Source organism: Motacilla alba, chromosome 5 (genome assembly GCF_015832195.1).
Source record: "Motacilla alba alba isolate MOTALB_02 chromosome 5, Motacilla_alba_V1.0_pri, whole genome shotgun sequence".
NCBI classification, from domain to species: domain Eukaryota; kingdom Metazoa; phylum Chordata; class Aves; order Passeriformes; family Motacillidae; genus Motacilla; species Motacilla alba.
The window spans coordinates 260,299-278,435 of NC_052020.1; the positions used below are offsets into that span (position 1 = coordinate 260,299).

Genomic DNA, 18,137 nt, shown 5'->3' on the forward strand with positions numbered 1-18,137 from the left:
GTCAGCTGAGGGGCAGGTGGTTTAAGAAAAACAAGAAGTGAGTCTCTTGAAAACATGGCCCATTTTTAGGACCTCAGTTCCCCCAGAGCTCAGTGTCCCGGGAGAAACAGCCTCAGATAACTCCGGTGCTCCTCAGCCAGTTCACTCAGTTAAGGATGTATTTGTACCATTTATTCTGTAACATTTTGAACAGGTCATTCCTGCTTCTGGAATTCAGCGAGATGGGGGGCTTTTCCCATGGCCACGGTGAGGTTTAAAGGGCGTTTCACGAAAATCTGCCGCCCTTCTTTAGGAGGACACAGGGGCAAGAATGGGGAGGACGGACTCTTCACGGAACACAGCCTCCGGATGCGCCAGCCCTCCAGGCTCCTGCAGATCCTGCTGGATCTCCCTCGCACCTTCAGGAAGGTACACAGGCAGCTCTGCAAGTCTGGCCTTGCGCTATTTTGGAAAAAGGTTTTGAAAGCTACACCCAACATTAAGAAGAGATTGAGGTAAGAGATTACGACAAATGCACAAAACACTTTCATTTTCTTTATTTTCAATTGATACTGTATGAATACAAAGTTTCTAGAAAGCTACAAAAATTCTACCACTTTATCAAGAAGGCATCAAAATGTGTCACTTTGCAAAGACATGAAAACACCTGCAGTAACCGACACAAAAATAGCATTTTTAGAGTGATGAAATAATTGCACTTAACTGTCATGGATATTAAAGTTATCACACATATGTACCGCGAAAGCTAGAATACATTTTTTTTTTTTTTACAAAGCACTTTATAAAAAAATTCTCTGCACACAAAACCTATAATTTTCATATTACTATCATACTAAAGATAAATTCACTTTAAAGCCAACACTTAAAACATTTTAAACAAAAAATAAAAAGGTACCAGTACCTACACACAGACAATAACAAGTACAAGAATACTGTACTGCCAAGAGGTTTGACTGAAACTCCTTTTGAAAGCTTCTGCAAATATGTTAAGAAAACATTGGAGAACATTCAGTTTTTTTCCAAGAGCCTTCCCTCACTGTCTAACCTAGAGGTACTTTATCATCAAAAGGCAAGTTCTACATCAAAAGTTACCAGCAGCAGTACAATATTAAAGTAACCACTGACCATATATGAATATGCTTAAGTCACAAACCCATTTTATACACATTACACAAATAAACATAAAGTGAGAATTCCATTAAGTCATTTACAAATGTGAACAAATGCACATGGCAAAAAAACCCCAAAACAAAACAAAAACCCAACCTGTTTTACATAAAATGTACTGAAGAATTAAAGGCTATTCAGGTTTTCAATGTTATAAAATTCTTTTGTCTTTTTTTTTTTTCAGGCACATATTGTATTTTTTGTCTGCAGTCATGAGCCTGAATCAGAGGCCCATAAAACAAAACAAAACAAAAACAAAAACACATATTCTGTAAGGAGGTAACAGGGATCCATCTCCTTTTAGTCAACTGAGTGCATTTAAGATTTTAACTTACACACTAAAACTAATTACATGACCTCAGCAAGAATGACCTGAAAAGTTAAAAGATGAAGATGTCCAGAGTGTTTCTTGTACTTTGACTTATCCAGCCTCAATCTTTCCTGGGGGGGGCTAAACATCTGGTTATGAAAGATAAGAGGGGGAAAGGAGATCATCCTGAGCAAAGGACAAAGCCGGGCTCTACTCCTCACATCCGCCTGTGCCCGGGCACACGTATCCTCACGGGAAAAGGAAGGGGGGACAACATCAGGGCTCTCAGTGTGACTGACTGAGGGCTCCAGGAAACTCCCAGGGCGCTGCTTCAGGCAGCAGGCGCGCCCCGGGACTCGCAGTGGAAAAATAAATAGATATGGATTAGCACATCAAATGTCGTATCTGCCTTGGACTGGCCAGTTACTTACATTCAACATCAATGTACACCCTTCATTATTCCCAAGAGCCCGTCCCCTGGGGGCTCCACGGGACAGGCCACTGCCAAGCTGAGCCGTAGCTGTGGTGGAGAGGGAGAAAGAGAAACGGGCATTGGATCTGCGATTCCTTCAAAATAGTGGTGCAGTACCTAAACAACATCAGTTTGGAATTCAAGTAAGTAAAACTACGTTTGTTAGTAGTAATTTTTAACAGCCCCAAATGGTACCATTATGCTTGTTTGAATGAGACAGAGGTGCAGTTTGTCACAAACATGGACTAGTTCAGCCAAAATGTTTGGCAACAACTGAAAAAGTATGTTCTGCTTGTGGGCCAAAAGTGTCTCTGCCCTACCTCAGTCTCATCGAGTTCAACAGGATTATTTGTCTGATAGAGGTAAGTGAGATTTAGACCTTGAAGGAATAACAAAAATAATATTTTAGAGAAAGGGAATTTGAATTATCACAATATTTACCACACAGTGTCACAATATTCTCTATATAAAAAGTTAATCTTAGTTTTCATCAAATACTTTAAAAATCAAGTTAATAATGTATTCACAACTATATAATCCCTCTGACAGCTTTTGGTTTTGCTGATATTTGTTCTTTCTGAAATGTTGCTCCTCTTCCCATTGATTTCAGTTGTGGTGGAGAGTATGGCCCCCGTTCACAGAAGGTATCAAAAACAGACACATCATCATCATTAAGAGGAGCTGATTTCTTTTTTTTTTTCTTTTTTTTTCCCCAAGATATCAGCTGGGAGGAAAACAAAACAACCCTGTGTTTTGAGTCGTGCTGGCCAGAGTTCCCCCAGCAGCACCTTGATGCACAATGCTCACCCTCCACATTTCAATGCTGAAACCCACACGATCGCATTTACCCTCGCTGTGCTCAGTTCTCCGCGCTCCTCTTGCTCTCTGCATCTGACCTTCAGCACGCACAACTCTGTAAACAAAATCTGCTGTCTAAGCAAAGAATCTCCACAGATACCAGGATATTATTAGAGGAGATCGATGAAGCCGTGCTTGTCCACTGAAATTCTGTAGGATATGGATCTCTCATTATGCAGATGCATGACTGGATGAAGAGAATATAAATGGGAATATTTTCATTTTTGTGTCACAGACGAATCAGTTGCTTGTTTGCAATGCTGTCAGAAATGGCAAACAGTAGATTCTTCTTCAGCAGGCTGATCATTAGCAAAATCCCTTTGCTATGAATGGTGCTCTTTTGTGAATGGAGGCCTGTAGATTCAACTTATTCCAATAAACCAAAGGCATTACGGTGATAACTAAATATTTTTGGTCTCTCTACAAATTGTCATTATTATGGCAGCACTTTTCTAAGCTGGAATTTCAAACCAAAGGCACTTTCATGCTAGAGTGCAGAAGAGTCACAATTAATTATTTGGTCATGAAATTTAAAAAGGCAGCATTCATTAATACAATTCACTTTTCACGGAGAACTAGGGATCTGTAACCTCTCCTTTTGGTATAGGCATCTCTCTGCAATGGGACTGACTTGTACAGACAGCTGGTTCAGACCAAGCAGTCAAAGAGCATTTCTGCAGGGAAAAATACGGATAGTTTAAAAATGGAACCAATTAGGAAAACAATGTATAAAATTTAATGTTAAGAGGCTAAAAGTTACTTCTAATATAATGCTAAGGCACTGCATATTGTAATGCTTTGGCAGCTCTCAATTAAAAGGTTCCTACAAAAAAGTAACAGTAACAAGATAAGTACTTCCAGCTTACAAAAGAGCTCACAGTTTACAGGCAGCCTGTTGGACTACACACCCCACACTCAACAGTTGAAGGATTAAGGCTTTTAAGAATTAACATATACAGGGTATGGATCATTTACAGAATCGGAAAGAAAAGACGACGGAAGTAGTTTCCCTAACGTTACATATGTGAACACCAATAAACATTGTGAGTGTTTATACCCTATAGTTATGGCATTTGTAGTGTGCCAGATCCTACTAAAAAAAACCAAACTGTACCTGGTTTTGCAAATTGACTTACATACTTTATATGCCTTAAAGAATTTGCTTGTTATTAAAAAAAAAATAAAAATCACCAAACCCACAATTCAAACCCTAAATAAAAGACAACTTTAGAACAAAAACCAAAAAGTAGTTTTTGACTTGTAACACCAAGTGCTTAGAATAAAGGGCTACCGTTAGGCTGTTACAATGCAGTGCTTTTCCTGATGTGATTGTTAGTGTTAAAAATGAGCGTTAAAATTGAGACCTTGCCATGGACACGTTTCTCTGTTCACTTCGCAGAGTATCGACTGAAAGATCATCAGCCCTAATATCCACAAGCAGGCAGCAGCTAGACATCACAGCAACCGTCCAAACCATCACCCCTCGAGTCACATCAGGCTGAGGGATTGAAGCAGTCTCCCTTCCCCTCGCCGATGTTCGCATCCTCCTCAAAGCCCAGACCTCTCCAGCGTTAGGGATGCTCCTGGCCTGACCCACTGCCTCGCCTAGGCTCTAGTCTGGAACAGACATTTCAGCAGTGGGCAGTTCTAACAGAAAGGACTATGCAGGAATATATAATTTAAAGAAAAGGATTAGAGTTGCTGGTTTGAAGACTACAGCACTGGGCCTGGGAGTAAATTGGACGCTTTCACTGTGCACAGGGACTGTGCTGGTTGCAGGAAGGAGCCACAGGGGCCAGGGAGGAGGGGCGTGCTAAGCGGGGCCTTTGAGCCAGGACTGCAGGAGGCTGCCCTAAGACCCTCCTTGCTGATAACTCATCGCTGATCCCTACGGCGGCTCGTGCTTGGTCAGGCAGCCCTCAGCCTTCCAGACAAATGCCTTGCCTGAGAAGCCTCTGCTGGCCCAGCACCTGCCCAAACAACTCCTGCTTGGGCAACGAGGGCAGCAGGAGGAGAGGAGCTGAGCAGCACCCCGCGTCCTGAGCGGGAGGGTGAGGCTGCTGCTCTCACGTGTGCAGAGCCCAGACAGGCGCTCACAGCCCTGGCCCTGGAGCCAAGCCCCACAGTATTAAATATCTCCAGCTGTGCTTCACCTCCTGGAGTCTTCCCTGAACTGATCAGAAGGATGAACACTACCACTCGGATGGACGCTTTCCAAGAGGACAGCAGACTCCACGTGGTAGGTGTGTGTTTGTTTTGGGTAAGGTCTTTGCCAGGCCTGGAGAGACAACTGGGAGAGCTGTAAGAGCACCATGATTAAGAGGAAAAGGAGAAGAAAAAATAAGAATTCTCCACTTTCCACTCTTCTTTGCCTGATGCTGGTTGTGATTTTCTAGCGTCTCACAGATATTAAAGCTGCTGATCCTTTCAGAGGTGTACACACTCTTCTTTCAAACACATCAGTGTTTTGCTCTCTGTTTTGAGTGACTCGATGCTGTCGCAATGTCAGTTGTTTCCGTTCATCTCTTGATTTCAGAGTTGCAAGTTTTTTGCTCAACTTATTAGAAAACATAGTTGTCCATATAAAATATAACCCACACACAAGACTACATATAATGCAAGTCTAAATCTTCAGTATTTACCTACTTATTGCAAAATGAGCCATCTTTTTCATTAAATAATCAAATTTTCATATTAGTACAATACAACTTTATACTCTTTTAAAATACACTAGATATGTTAGGGGTAAGGGGTGATGTTTTCTTTCTCTGCAATACCTGTTTGAAAGTTTAAGGGATTAGAAGATTAGTTTTAGCGTTGAGAAAAAAATACAAAATTTGCCTAATTTTAGGACCTGTCTGTTTCTATCAGGCATTTCTTAAGGCTATATTTTTCATTTGGTTTCAAACAGAAAAATGTTTCATTTTAAAAAATAATTTAGTGAATTACATTCGTCCATATCTTCCACCCTAATTAGTTACAAAGATAATTCTATAAAGATTCTTAACTTTGTGTACTCATTTACAGTTATAGCTAAAGATTCGTTTCAATTTCACTTGCATTGTAAAACAAGTATTTCATGTTGGAAAAAAACCCAAAATAAATTCTTATAAATGCTGTCAGTTTTTCCCCATGGCAAATGCTCTGTCATACATTTTTCTATCAGAATTAAAAATAGGCCTCCACAGACAGAGGCATTAGGTTCTTAAATACAGTCTTCCCAAAGAACTGTGGTTTACAAATTTGAAGAACACTTAGTTTTAGAAATAATTTTTACAACTGTACCAGAATTTCACAGCTACAATTATATATGAACACATTAAAAATGACTTCACTAAAACAGGATTTAGAAAAATGTGGGTGAAAGTTGGGCCAGAGGCACTGCCACTTAGTGTTGAGGTTTACAGTCTGTGTTTTGATAAAGAAGTGAAATGAAGTGTATATATAAATAACTGCTCAGTCCTTTACAAGCCTGTAGATGTGATGCTGTGCTCCATGTTCGCTGTTCGACACTTCGAATACGCAAGCCATGCAGAGCAGGGTTTCTTGTGTATCCCTGTTCGTTACCACCTGTGTGGGGAAAGGAGGAGGCAGGCAGAACATCACACACCTGGAAACGGCAGGGCTGCAACAAGAAGTGACCCCTGTCACCCCGGTCCCGCCCGAAGCCCCTGGCGGCAGCGGCACGCGGCTCTGAGAGCCTGGCTGGGGTGACACCACAGAGCAACAGGGAGAGCAGGCTGGGTCACTGGATGAGACTGGCTCAAAGCCATGCTCTGTGCTTTAGGTCACCTGCTGGCGTCTGCTGCCTGCTTTCCCTGCCCAAGAACTGGTTAATGCCACTGACACCTGCAGCACCGTCACCGAGGCAAGGACACATCAGATGAACGCAATGGCTCAAAGCTACTGCCTCAGGCTCCCTGCAAAGCCCAGACTCGAGTGGAAAACACAAAGAAAGCTGAAATTTGTGGAGAATAACAAAGATGTTTGCTCACACTCAAAGCCAGCTGAGCCTTTTCATCCTGAGCGTCTACAGCGCCCAGATCCAGGGGAATTGTTCTGAAGTCAGTGGGATGGTAAGTAGCAGTGACTAAGGGATTTGGAAACTGGTTCTCAACACTACAAGCTGAGCAAGCCATACAAAGCCTGAGAGTATCTTAGAAGTGTAAAAATAAAAAAGCCGGTCCATACCAATAAAATTGTGAAGTTTTCCAAGACGCTGTTCATCATGTATTTCTCTGGTAAATGCTTCAGCTTGTGTATGAAGTTGATCATGTATTCACACATCGGAGAGCGGTTTATCCTGTACACAAACCGGCCGTTCTCAAACCTTGCATATTCAGTCTAAAAAAAATAAACACCATTTCAAATGTGATCATTCAGAGACGGAAAAAAAGTGACTGGTAAATCTGTTTTTCTTTTCTTTTCTTTTCTTTTTTTGTGTAGACAGGAAAAAGAGAAAGTGGCTCAGAAACACTCACGCCTGCTTGCTGGCTCCCTGCCTTACCTGCGCTATGCCTTGCTAAAAATGCAAGGGATCTTAGTTATCAATAATTATAATATCACCACTTGTTCTCTAACCTGCAAATTAACAAACAGAATAGATGAGGATTATAAAGGCTCAAACTGAGTAGAAATTAATTAAGTGTGATAAGATGATTTTATAGGAATTTTGAGGCACCTGTCTGCAAAGGGAGCTGCAGAAATAAGCTTACATATTTGCACTTAAATGTGCACATACAAACATGGATATATTATTGTATGACTTAATAGGCAATTTATGAACTACAGAAAGATGTAGGACTACAGCTGGAAGAAAAGCAGACTGACTTAGATTGCTGAGGGAGAGTAAGGCTGTGACTCTCAGACTTCTGCTGTCCAGATACCAATCCCTCAGATGGTGGTTTCTGAGGATTTTTGGCTGTCTCTAAGCTTGGAACAATAGAAATTATTAAAACCTTTTTTTGTTATGGTCAGAAAACATACTTATTTTAAGGAGGACATAAACAGTGACCAGGACATCTGTAAAGGCTCAACCTTCAGCTCTAGGCTAAAATTCCCCCCAAAACTGTTTTGTACATGACAGATGTGGGTCTGGGGCTTAGCCCTGAGCTGCAATATCACTGTGCAGCAAACCAGCCAGAGAGCTGACCACAGCCCACAGGTCTTTGCGTGGCAAAGGTAAGAAATGGCTCAAGGCACATACCCATCACAACACCCACCTCTACTTTTTCTACTACTTGCTTTCCGAAGGAGCAGACTTTGGTGGAACAGGTGATTGTCATGTTTTCTGAGCTCTCGTACTGACTGGTGACTCCGTAAAACGCTCCTGTATCATCCTGGATGTTGCAGTTTAAGTCAGCCTGTGGGGAAAAAGGTGAAGATTTGATTTTTATTTGACAGTGTGAATAGCATAAGCTGTCACTAGCTCACCATTCTTTTCAGAAATAATGGGGGAAGCTTAATGGTGATGACAGTGACAGTGGAAAAAGTCCGTCAGGGAAGTAGCTGCCTAACTGTTGCAGTAAAAACCTTAGGAAATCAGCAATTTATCCAAATTTTAGACAATAAAAGATGTCCCAGTATTTCTGTGGGCTACAGGTGACATTCTTGTCTGGTAGATAGCTGATGAAATCCCTGGAGCAAAGGAATGATCACCTGTGAGGAGCCTGGCTGCAGAGCCAGCCCCTCTGAAGTGAACCTGCCTTCAGATTCGAATTCAGCCCAGCCACCCCACTCCAGAGAGCCCACAGCTCACTTTCTCCTTTCCTTGTCTTAAAGCAATGAAATCCTCATGGCAGAGGAGACAGCTGGGTCTCTGATAAGGCTCTTCCAGGCCATATGGCATTGGTTCAGCAGAACACTGGACTCCATGGAGAGCCTGACACAAGCCCCAGGCTTCCCGCGTGCCCAGAGCCGTGCCCAGCACCAGCAAACACTGCTGGAAGGATCTGCTGGCTCCCAGCATTTCCCTGCAGCCTCAGTAACCATCCAGCTGCCTTTGACAGGCAGCATCAGAGACCAAGACTCGCAGGATCAAGTGAGGAGCAGCTCTACCTTCAATTATTCATTATCCAAGCCCTGTGCACAGCAGGACTAATTTGGCTACAAAGCAACCCCGCAGGTCACCTGCTGAATCCAGCCTCCCTGGGCCCACAGCCGTGCTGGAGCTGTTCTGCCACTCTGCTCTTTGACATCACGGACCCATTTCTGCCCCTTTCAAAAGCCCTCCACTTACAAGCACGCTGATATGGATACAGGCAGACTCCAGGGATATGCACAGCTGGATTTGTTGATTCAGGCATTAGCTCCACTGACATCTTTGATGCCCAGGGAGAGAGTGGGCAGGGTTTTCCTTTTATGGGGAAAAAGCTGATCAGCTACTGCAGCATGACAGCAAAGAATCACCTGAACTTGAAAGTCAGGCCAAGGTGAGCATTTTAGCAGGGAAATGCACTTCTGCAGCTGCTTCACTTGCAAGTCTAGCTCTGCTTGGTTCTACTCCTAATATAGAAATGGAATACATAATACTTGACAGGTACCTTCATGTTTACCCTCAGACTTTTTAAAAACCTTATTTACAGGTATGCTTACCTATGCCCCATCCCTGGAAGTGCTCAAGGCCAGAGCGAATGGGGCTTTGAGTAACCAGGTCTAGTGGAAGGTGTTGGATTTAGGTGATCTCTAAGGTTCCCTGTGACCAAACCATTCTATGATTCTAGTGTGGAGCACTCACCACAGTCCAGGTAACTGCTACTTAACTGCTACTTAATTTTTAACTTGGCAGCAACTCATTAATCCTCCTTAGTGTCTGCAATCCTTACTTGTGGTGCGGCCTTGTGAGGCAATATTCTGATAACAGCACACACTGAGCTAGTCTGTGGTACAGACAAGACACGGGTCTAAGATTACTTGGGGCTGGCTTTGTAAATTAACCAGTGGAGCAGCCTCCTGAGGTTTGCACACAGTGACACAAACAGCCCCACAGTCACGTATTCAGCACAAGAGGAAGAAATCCTATCGCTGTTCCACCTTGTTCCTCGCCCCTGCCTCGCGCCAGGTCAGCAGTTAATGTTTAATGTGCACCTGAAGCAGGGCTGTCACAGGAGCTCTGAGGAATTGCTCAGAGCTCATGGCAAATAAGCAATTTGCCATCACAGCTGGCCTGCAATCAAAGCACGGCAAACATCTAAACATGGAGAACTGCAGCAGCCACCGGCCACGCCACCGCTGCCGTGCCGCAATTTCTGAAGGAGAGGGATTTCTCCTGAAACAACTGCACTGCTGCAATTAATGATGGTAATAATAACAGCAGTAATCTCTTCGAATGCAATTATTCCTGCTGCTAACACAATTGCAGTTTTACTAGCAAAGCATTTTCTCTCTTTTCAGATATGAGCAAAATATTTTAGAAATCATAACTATACCACCCCTCAATGAACTGCACAGACCTTGCATTTCGAGCTGCAGTAGCAAATGCTTAGAGTTAAAAAAGGATAACTTTTTATCTGCTGCCTTCTGATTTTGAAGCCTGCTGAAAAAAACACCTAATTGCTCTATTTACATGCTGACATTTAACCTGGAAAAGTAACACATGGCCATCTGTCACTCTGTTGTTCACTGCCACAGCTCTTCCAGCCCTTGCTGAAGTCGCCGGGAGTTCTGTGTACACAACACATCCAGGCTGGGGCCTGATGTTGCAGTGAGGAACACTTGAAACCATCACTCAATTGTCATGATTTCCTCTTATGCAATCACAACATGGGTGCAAAAGTCCCATGATGATGATCATATAGTTGAGAATTACCTTTATTTACTTGTTTGCTCTTGGATTTTTTTTTGAGTCTAGCACACAGTAAAGGTGTTTTCAAGGAAGGATAGAATTCTCTTTGTAAACAGTTTTCATATTCATCTAATTGCTGAGATTGCTGAGAGCTGAAGACTCTTCAAAACAGTCCAACACCAGCATTAAAAATCACAGGAGTTGGCAAGCAAATGCTTTTAAATGAAGGCTACACCAAAGCCTCTTTTAGTACCATAACAACTTTGTCTTAAGGACTTAAGAATATTATTATGGCTTAAATAGCAAGGGATTTGTCTAAACATATACATCTGAAAGCTAAATTGTATTTTTCAAGCTGATGAAATTAAAATAAAATTTTTGATGGTGTTTTTTCCCTTCTATAAAAGGTCATGAGTACCCATGTGGCTGTGAGAGTTGTAGATGTGGGAATAAGGTGATGTGTTATAAATGAATGCCCTGGTATTCAGCTTTAGCTCCTTAGTACAGTGCTGATTCCACAGCTCATGTCTACATTTTAGAAGGGATGTTGGAAAATTGGAAAGTGTTCAGCAGAGAGCTGATTTCAGGTCTGGAAAACATCCTTTGTAGTGAATGACTAATGAAACTCCATCTACTTACTTTTTCCAAGGGAAGTTTTTCCACAACCTTGTCATAGCCTACAAGTTGCTACATGGGGAAGAGCCTTCTCCTAGATTGGATCTTGCAGAAAGGGGCATTAGAAGGCAGCTAAGCAAAAGCAAAATGGGAAACAAGGCAGGGGCTGGTAACCCTGATGGCCATGGAATGCTGGCCATCATAATTCTCAGATGAGGAGAAATGACCTTGGGGTCTTTTTTCACCCACTGAGTATCTGACAGGGATGCTCTGGGTCGAGTAGGCTTGGTGCTGTCCAAAGGCAAACATTTCTTAGTGAGGTTATCTGCCTGAGCTACATGGCAGGTAGGGCTACATGACTACAGTAACAACAAAATTGAAATGCTGAAATTGATCTTATTAGTCTTCTCCTTATAATTTCCTGTTTCAATGATCCTTGTGAAAAAGGTGACAACAAGCCTCTGGAGTGCTGTCACCAGCTCTGGTGCATTATTTCCATGGTGCTCTGTCTCCAGCTCTTCTCCTGCATTTCAGACACAGCTTGCAAGCCTTCCTGGGCTGTACAACAGCTTTCCCTCCCATACAGCTTCTCAGGCAGCTGTGCTCTGGGTGCCAGGCACTGGGCTTGGGGAGCACTCTTGCTGCCTATACAGATACATAACTCTTTGAATGGTGACTTCAAATATATTGGTGTGAGTTCAAACATTATGGCATTTCAAACATTATGGGATGAACATGTAATGAACAGGAGTCCATTTACTCACTGAGTTTTAAAGATCAATACAATTTAGGGAGGAAAAACCCAAAACCACAAATGGAATTTTTATTTTTTTTTTCTTTTTACTTTCAAGAGTAAAATTCTAATTTAGATTTATTTCTGGGCACTGAGTTTTATATGAATGCACTTGGAGGTGGAAGAGGCACTCAGATTTCTGGCACCCTATCTCCAGTGCAAGAGCATGATTAATTCATTAATAAAGCACAGCTTGTCAATGGGTAGCACTGGAAATATGGCACATTAAGAGCACCAAGTGCTCAACACACTGAATGGAGAAGTCTCTGCCAGTGTGCTGGAGCTTGCACCTAAGGAGAAATGGCTGCAACCAAAATAAAGAGTAAAAATAAATTAAAAACCACCTTTCCATTCCTTTCCCCAGCGCTCTCGGGCTCTGTGCTACAGGCAGGGGCAGAGGGTAGAGTGCTTGTGTAACAACAACAGCTTTGGCTAACAAAAAAGCAACTCCAGCAAAAATTGCTGAGAAGAGTCTAAACCCATCCTGCTGAGTGGAAGGAAAACAGCACCTCCTGGGAGCAGTGGGATCTGGGGAGGGCCGGGCAGCTTGCAGCGGCACTCGGCAGTGAGCAGCGAGCACAGAAGGTCGCTGATCACCCAGCCCGGGCTGCGCAGCTGCTCACACCGGCTCCGCAGGTGGGTCGCTCATGCGCCGCCTCCTCCTCGCAGAGCTCCGCCAAAGAGCAGCGATTCCAAACTGTGAAGCAATTTTTTCCAAAGGGAGCATCTGGGGCGTTGGCACGCTGCTGTGCAGCTCGGGAATTGTGTCCATCCCACATGGCTGGGCTGGCGATGGACAGGCCGAGCTGCTGCGGCCGCCCAGCGCCGCGCTGCTCCGGGTGCTGCTCCCTGTGCCACGGAGCCGGGGAAAGCCAACGCCCGGCTGCTTTCCTCCAGTGCCCGGCTGCTTTCCTCCAGTGCCCGGCTGCTTTCCTCCAACGCCCGGCTGCTTTCCTCCAGTGCCCGGCTGCTTTCCTCCAGTGCCCGGCTGCTTTCCTCCAGTGCTCACTTGTTTTGCATACATTTGCATGCTGGTCTTGGAGCCAGTCACGTCACAGGCCCCGGTTGTGAGCTGCAGATCATCTGGCAGTCACGCTCAGAGTGTGTGTGGAGGGAACTCCAAGATTCTGGATTATGCAATATAAATTACAGAGAGAGAAAGAAAGAGAGGGGGGGGAAGAAAAAGAAAGAAAGAAAAGAAAGAAAAGAAAGAAAAGAAAGAAAGAAAGAAAGAAAGAAAGAAAGAAAGAAAGAAAGAAAAGAAAGAAAAGAAAGAAAAAGAAAGGCCATAGCCACAATTGTGTGTGTGTGAATGAAGGGCACAAAGAGTCTCTGCACTTTTTAAGACGGCTGGAGGCACATGGGGATAAATTCAGGAGGGGGTGGGAGGAGACCACAGGCACAAGCCATTTCTGAACACTGATTACATGGGTAAATTGTTTGTTCCAGTGTATCACAAAGAGAAAGAGCATTATTTTTCATGCCACAGCTGTTTTGAATAAGAATAGGAATAAACTTAACTATCCTCCTCATGTTACTTACCACTAATTATGGCATATATTTACATCTATAAAACAGTGAAATTTTGGGAGACATAATTTAATGCCCCTTTATTGTGTAGATTCCTTTATTTCCATCCCACATTTGAATTTCAAAAATGTTTAGGACTTCAAAGCATCTTTAAAAGCTTGCCCTAATTATAATATGCATTACATTCTAAAACTCCTAGTTTGCATTGCAGATTCCTGCAAATAGAGGCATTCATTTTAAACATCAATTAATATCATCCATGCATCTTCAGATGAGTTTGGGTCTTGGTTTCAGAGTTGCAGTGAGCTCTGGCTAAGCTTTCCTCAGTTAGAAGAATAGTTCAAGCTACTGCAAACACAGAATTAAGTCAGTGGATCAGATCCATAGGAAGCCTGACAGGCCATCATTAATTTATATCAGTTGTTTTTTTCCTATGTCACCAATGAGAGAACATCCTTCCTCCTTTCCGACATATTTGGTTCCCAAACCTGTCCCTGTAGCTGCAGAAATCAGAGTTGAGGTTGGCACAGAGCATTTGGCAGTGTGAGAGACACGAAACCCCAGCACGTTATTGCAAGGTGTGCTTACACCAGCATTAAGGATGCCAGTGGAGGCAGGACCCACTGCACACTGCTGTAGCTTACATGGAAAAGTCACACAAAATCTGCCTCCAAATCTGCACTTGGGGCTGAGGCAAAACCTGAGAGAGAAATAACAAAGTTACAGCAGCAGAATTTAGTCTAGGAGGCCTAAGTGTATTGGTTAGAATTAGAGAATTTAGGAATGGTAGTGAACAATCAGCGGGGCTAGCACTAGACATGAACATGGACAGAACCAGTAAAAGAAACCAGCACGGCACCCTGTGCTGACTTAGCTTTTAGACAGGCTAACTGGAACTTCAAAGAGCAGAAAACTTTGGGGCTGTTCCCAAGTCACAAAAGCAGTTTAAATACAAACTAACCACCAGGAACATTGCCCATACTCAGATTAAGGTTAGATGGCACAAATCATTCCTGGTTGTTTTGCACAGATTGGGCTTAGTCCCATAAGGAGAGAGAAGCAGGACTGTGCAATTAACCTGAGCCCAGGGAAAGGTTTCCTCCACAGATACTCTTCAGCCTTCTCTGAATTCTGCATCAGTGCTCTAGGACAGCTTTTACATTCATTTAGGAACCTTTATTTTTGTTTTAGTTCTATAACCCAGTAATCTCCAGTCTCATACCCCCGTCACACAAACTTCCACACCGTCAGGAGGTTGTTCCTTATTTACAACACACCAAGTAAAACTCCCTCTACTAGTGTAAAAGTCTGTCTCTGTGGCAATTTCCCTGAGCTCCGTGGTTCCCAGTGGCTACCTGGGATAAAGCAGAGGGACAGAGTCATTCCAGGTGCAAGACAAGGACCAGGGCATTGCACTGCGGGGCGTGGGGTTGGTGGTTTGAGGCGGTGTAGGAGGAGGAGTCTCTTCCTTTTGTACCTCCTGCACTTCTGGGTAGGAAGAGGCCCAAAAGTGTGACATCCAGATGTGTCACCAGGACCAGGGCCAGAAGCTCATCCATTCCCAGCATCAGGCTGTGTTTCCCATGAGATACAATCTGAATAAACCAGGAAAGCTCTGCAAAGCAAAACAAACTTTGCTTTGTACTCCATCCCGGTGCTGCCTTGCTAAGTCAACTCCACAACTGGCAGATGTCTTCTTGCAAGATCTCAGACCTTTCCCTCACACCTTTTTTGTAGTCAAACCTTATTACTGAAACCAGGACAACGGGAAAACTGTGCTGGTGAGCAGCCTGAAGCAGAACTAAATGGGAAAGAGCCAGAGCAGTATTCTTTCAGCTACCAGAGCTGAGCTGCTTTCTGCCTTAGTCATCCTCAGCACAAGTACTCATCTGTGGTCTTCCTGTTTCCCATATACCCATTCCACAGCACGATTAATGCCTAAACAAAACACCCTTTGTGCTGCCTCCAGTGGCATGCTGACTTCCTTTAAATCCATTTGCAGGGTCACCATCCCTTCTGGCACCAAATCCTCACCTTCACTTTCCAGCCTCTCACGTCATGACACTCCCCTGCCTCCCTTCTCTGGTTTGCTTGACTTCTTTCACTCAGACCCTGCCTTTTCTTCACTGCTTCTCCTCAGACTGCTTTCACACCTGTAATTATTTGCCCAACCAAAATTCACTTTCCTCTTTTGCCCACCAAAACAAGGACTGCCACGATCACCTGGGATGCAGCAGCTGGCAGTGCTGAGCAAAGGATTGATGGCTACATGTGATGAAGGAGGAAGACAACACAAAGGATGGGAAGGGGGAAATGGGAAATAAATGGTGAGACAGAGAATTGGGACTAAGCAATAACCACACATCATGAGCAGAAGCAGGGAGGAGGTGAACTTACAGAGTAGGGGAGGTAGCAGATGATGAGAGAGTAGATACTTATTCAGAACCAGATACTTAATTCAGCCAAAATGAATCTCTTTCCACATGAATAAATTTGAGGTTACTTATAGGGTCAAAACCACTGTCAGCAACCTGTGCCAGCTTTTTCCTGGTGACATTATGACTGTTTAAAACAGTTTTTCAACACTCCCCATAAAAAAGGGAACGGCATCCTTTTTTTCTGAAGAAATGCCCTACTGGGGTGAAAGTACTGAAGGACAGTAAGCTGACAGTTTAGGATCTAATTCTCATGACTAGATACCTTCTGCTTTTCCTGTACATATTCCTACACACGTTTAGGGCTGGGGGCCCCTGGTGTGAAGTTTTTCCTAGAAGAGCATTCATTGTGACTCTTGCAACACTCAAACACTACCCCAGGCACCTTCTCTCTGCCTCACTCACTTGATGAGAGAGAAAATCCACTGATTTATTTTAAGATCATGGCTCAGGAAAGTGTTCTTACCACATTTTAATGTATAACTCAGAAGGATGTTAGCACTGTGTATTTTTTAATCTCTAAGTTAATACAGCACACAATTGTATTAAAAGGCCATTATGTTGGAAGGCACGGTGAGGTTAGGAAATGTTGGATTGAAGTTGCCTGCACATCCTGACTGCTGAACTGTATCATGTCACAGGCTTTAGCTACACAACTGCACACTCACCCTCTGAACATCTGCACAGCCTTTCTTTGTCTCTGCTGCTCACTGTGCTGTTTCCTGGGCTGCTCAGAACCTGTGCTGAACACGGAATTATGCATTTCACAGAGGTTTTTTTTTTTTGTGGCATCACCTTGAGACCTTACAGCAGCCATGAGTCTGATTTGTCAGCGAGCACTTGAGGTGAAGGGGTGGTGTCACCCCACCTCACAGAGGAGGGACTGGGACAGGAGTGCTAAAGGTGTGCACTGCTGGCAGGAGACAAAGCACAGAGGGCTGGCGCTCGGATTGTCAGAGTCAGGAGAACACCACAGACCTCAATGATCCAAAGAAGGTCTCTAATGGCTTTAGGCATACCTTTAAGCATTCAGTATGCCTGAAAATCAACTTCCATATGGAGAAAAAGCAGAATATACAATACATCAATTACCATATCATAAATCTCTGCTGCAGCCACGTCTAGTATAAAGTCTGAAGCTTATCGTCCTCTGTGGGAAATGAGAACAGGCATGTGAAGTGACATCCATTTTTGCCAGTGTGCTCTGCAAATATTTATTACACAGAGTGGATTGGTGAGATGATGGCCTCAGCTCAAGTCAAATTTCACAAGGAAATGTGTTTAGTGGTCACGGACCCCTAACTCCAAGCTCTGCTCCACTGCAGCCAGATTTCTCCTGCTGTTATGTTTGTCCTGTTCTCACCTCCCAGAAACCTCTTTGCCACATTTCATCCCTGTGTTTCCCTGCAGGCTCCTTCCCCAAAATGCTCCCTCTTCCCACTGCCTCCCTCTTTTTGATCCCACATTCTCACCTGCCTGTTCCAGGCCACTGGTACCCACTGTGTTTCAGCTCCCACTGCTCTGCTGTCTGCTCTTTCTGGCCTCTTTGCTCAGCCAGCCCTCAAACACTTGGTCTACAGCTCACAGGCCCAGTTTTAAGCCCCCTGAATTTCTCAGTGGGTTTCTTCTGCAGTCCAACACAGCTTCTGCTCAGTGGCCTAGTCCTTCTACATCCAGATTTGAGAAAAGAAGGGTTTCCCTCATTCCAGTTTCCACTCCTAAATCTGGTGCCACAGAAGCTCTTGGAAAGATGTGAAGTCTGGGGGATTTATAAGGTGTAGAGTACTTCAAATCCCATAGATAAACTTATGGAAATCTGATCCTAAGCAGTGGCTCGAGATTAACCTCTTCTGGTTTCAGCCTCAACCTGTCCACCCTGTAATTAAACACTAAATATACCCCTTTTAGTGAAGTTTTAAAAGAAAAAATTTAAATGCTTACATGCTAACTGCTGCTATGAAAAGGAGTATACCACAAAAAAGTACCCCAATAAATTAGTGAGTATAAAAGGCTTTAGTATAAGCACGAGGCTCAGTCTGCAGATTTGCTGATCCTTTTGGATGAACCTTTTAGTAGTCTAGTGGTGGACTAGGCTGATGGTTGAACTCAATGATCCTAGAGACCTTTTCCAATCTGAATGGTTTTATTATTTTATGATTATATTGCTGACATGA

General features: G+C 43.6%; 1 protein-coding gene across 8 annotated transcripts in view; it reads right to left on the reverse strand.

Annotated features, from left to right (window-relative positions):
• Positions 1 to 512: 512 nt before the first annotated feature.
• Positions 513 to 18,137, reverse strand: part of TEAD1 (TEA domain transcription factor 1) — a 154,665-nt gene continuing 137,040 nt past the window's right edge. For 7 of the 8 annotated variants that reach the window (XM_038139449.1, XM_038139447.1, XM_038139444.1 and 4 more), the window contains 3 exons: positions 8,030 to 8,170; positions 6,999 to 7,151; positions 5,688 to 6,377 (listed from right to left, as the gene is read on the reverse strand). In XM_038139449.1, coding sequence (XP_037995377.1) covers positions 6,264 to 6,377; positions 6,999 to 7,151; positions 8,030 to 8,170 — 408 coding nt within the window. In that variant the 3' untranslated portion in view covers positions 5,688 to 6,263. Of the gene's footprint in view, positions 6,378 to 6,998; positions 7,152 to 8,029; positions 8,171 to 18,137 lie in introns of all 8 variants that reach the window. The other variant, XM_038139442.1, reaches the window with a different exon arrangement.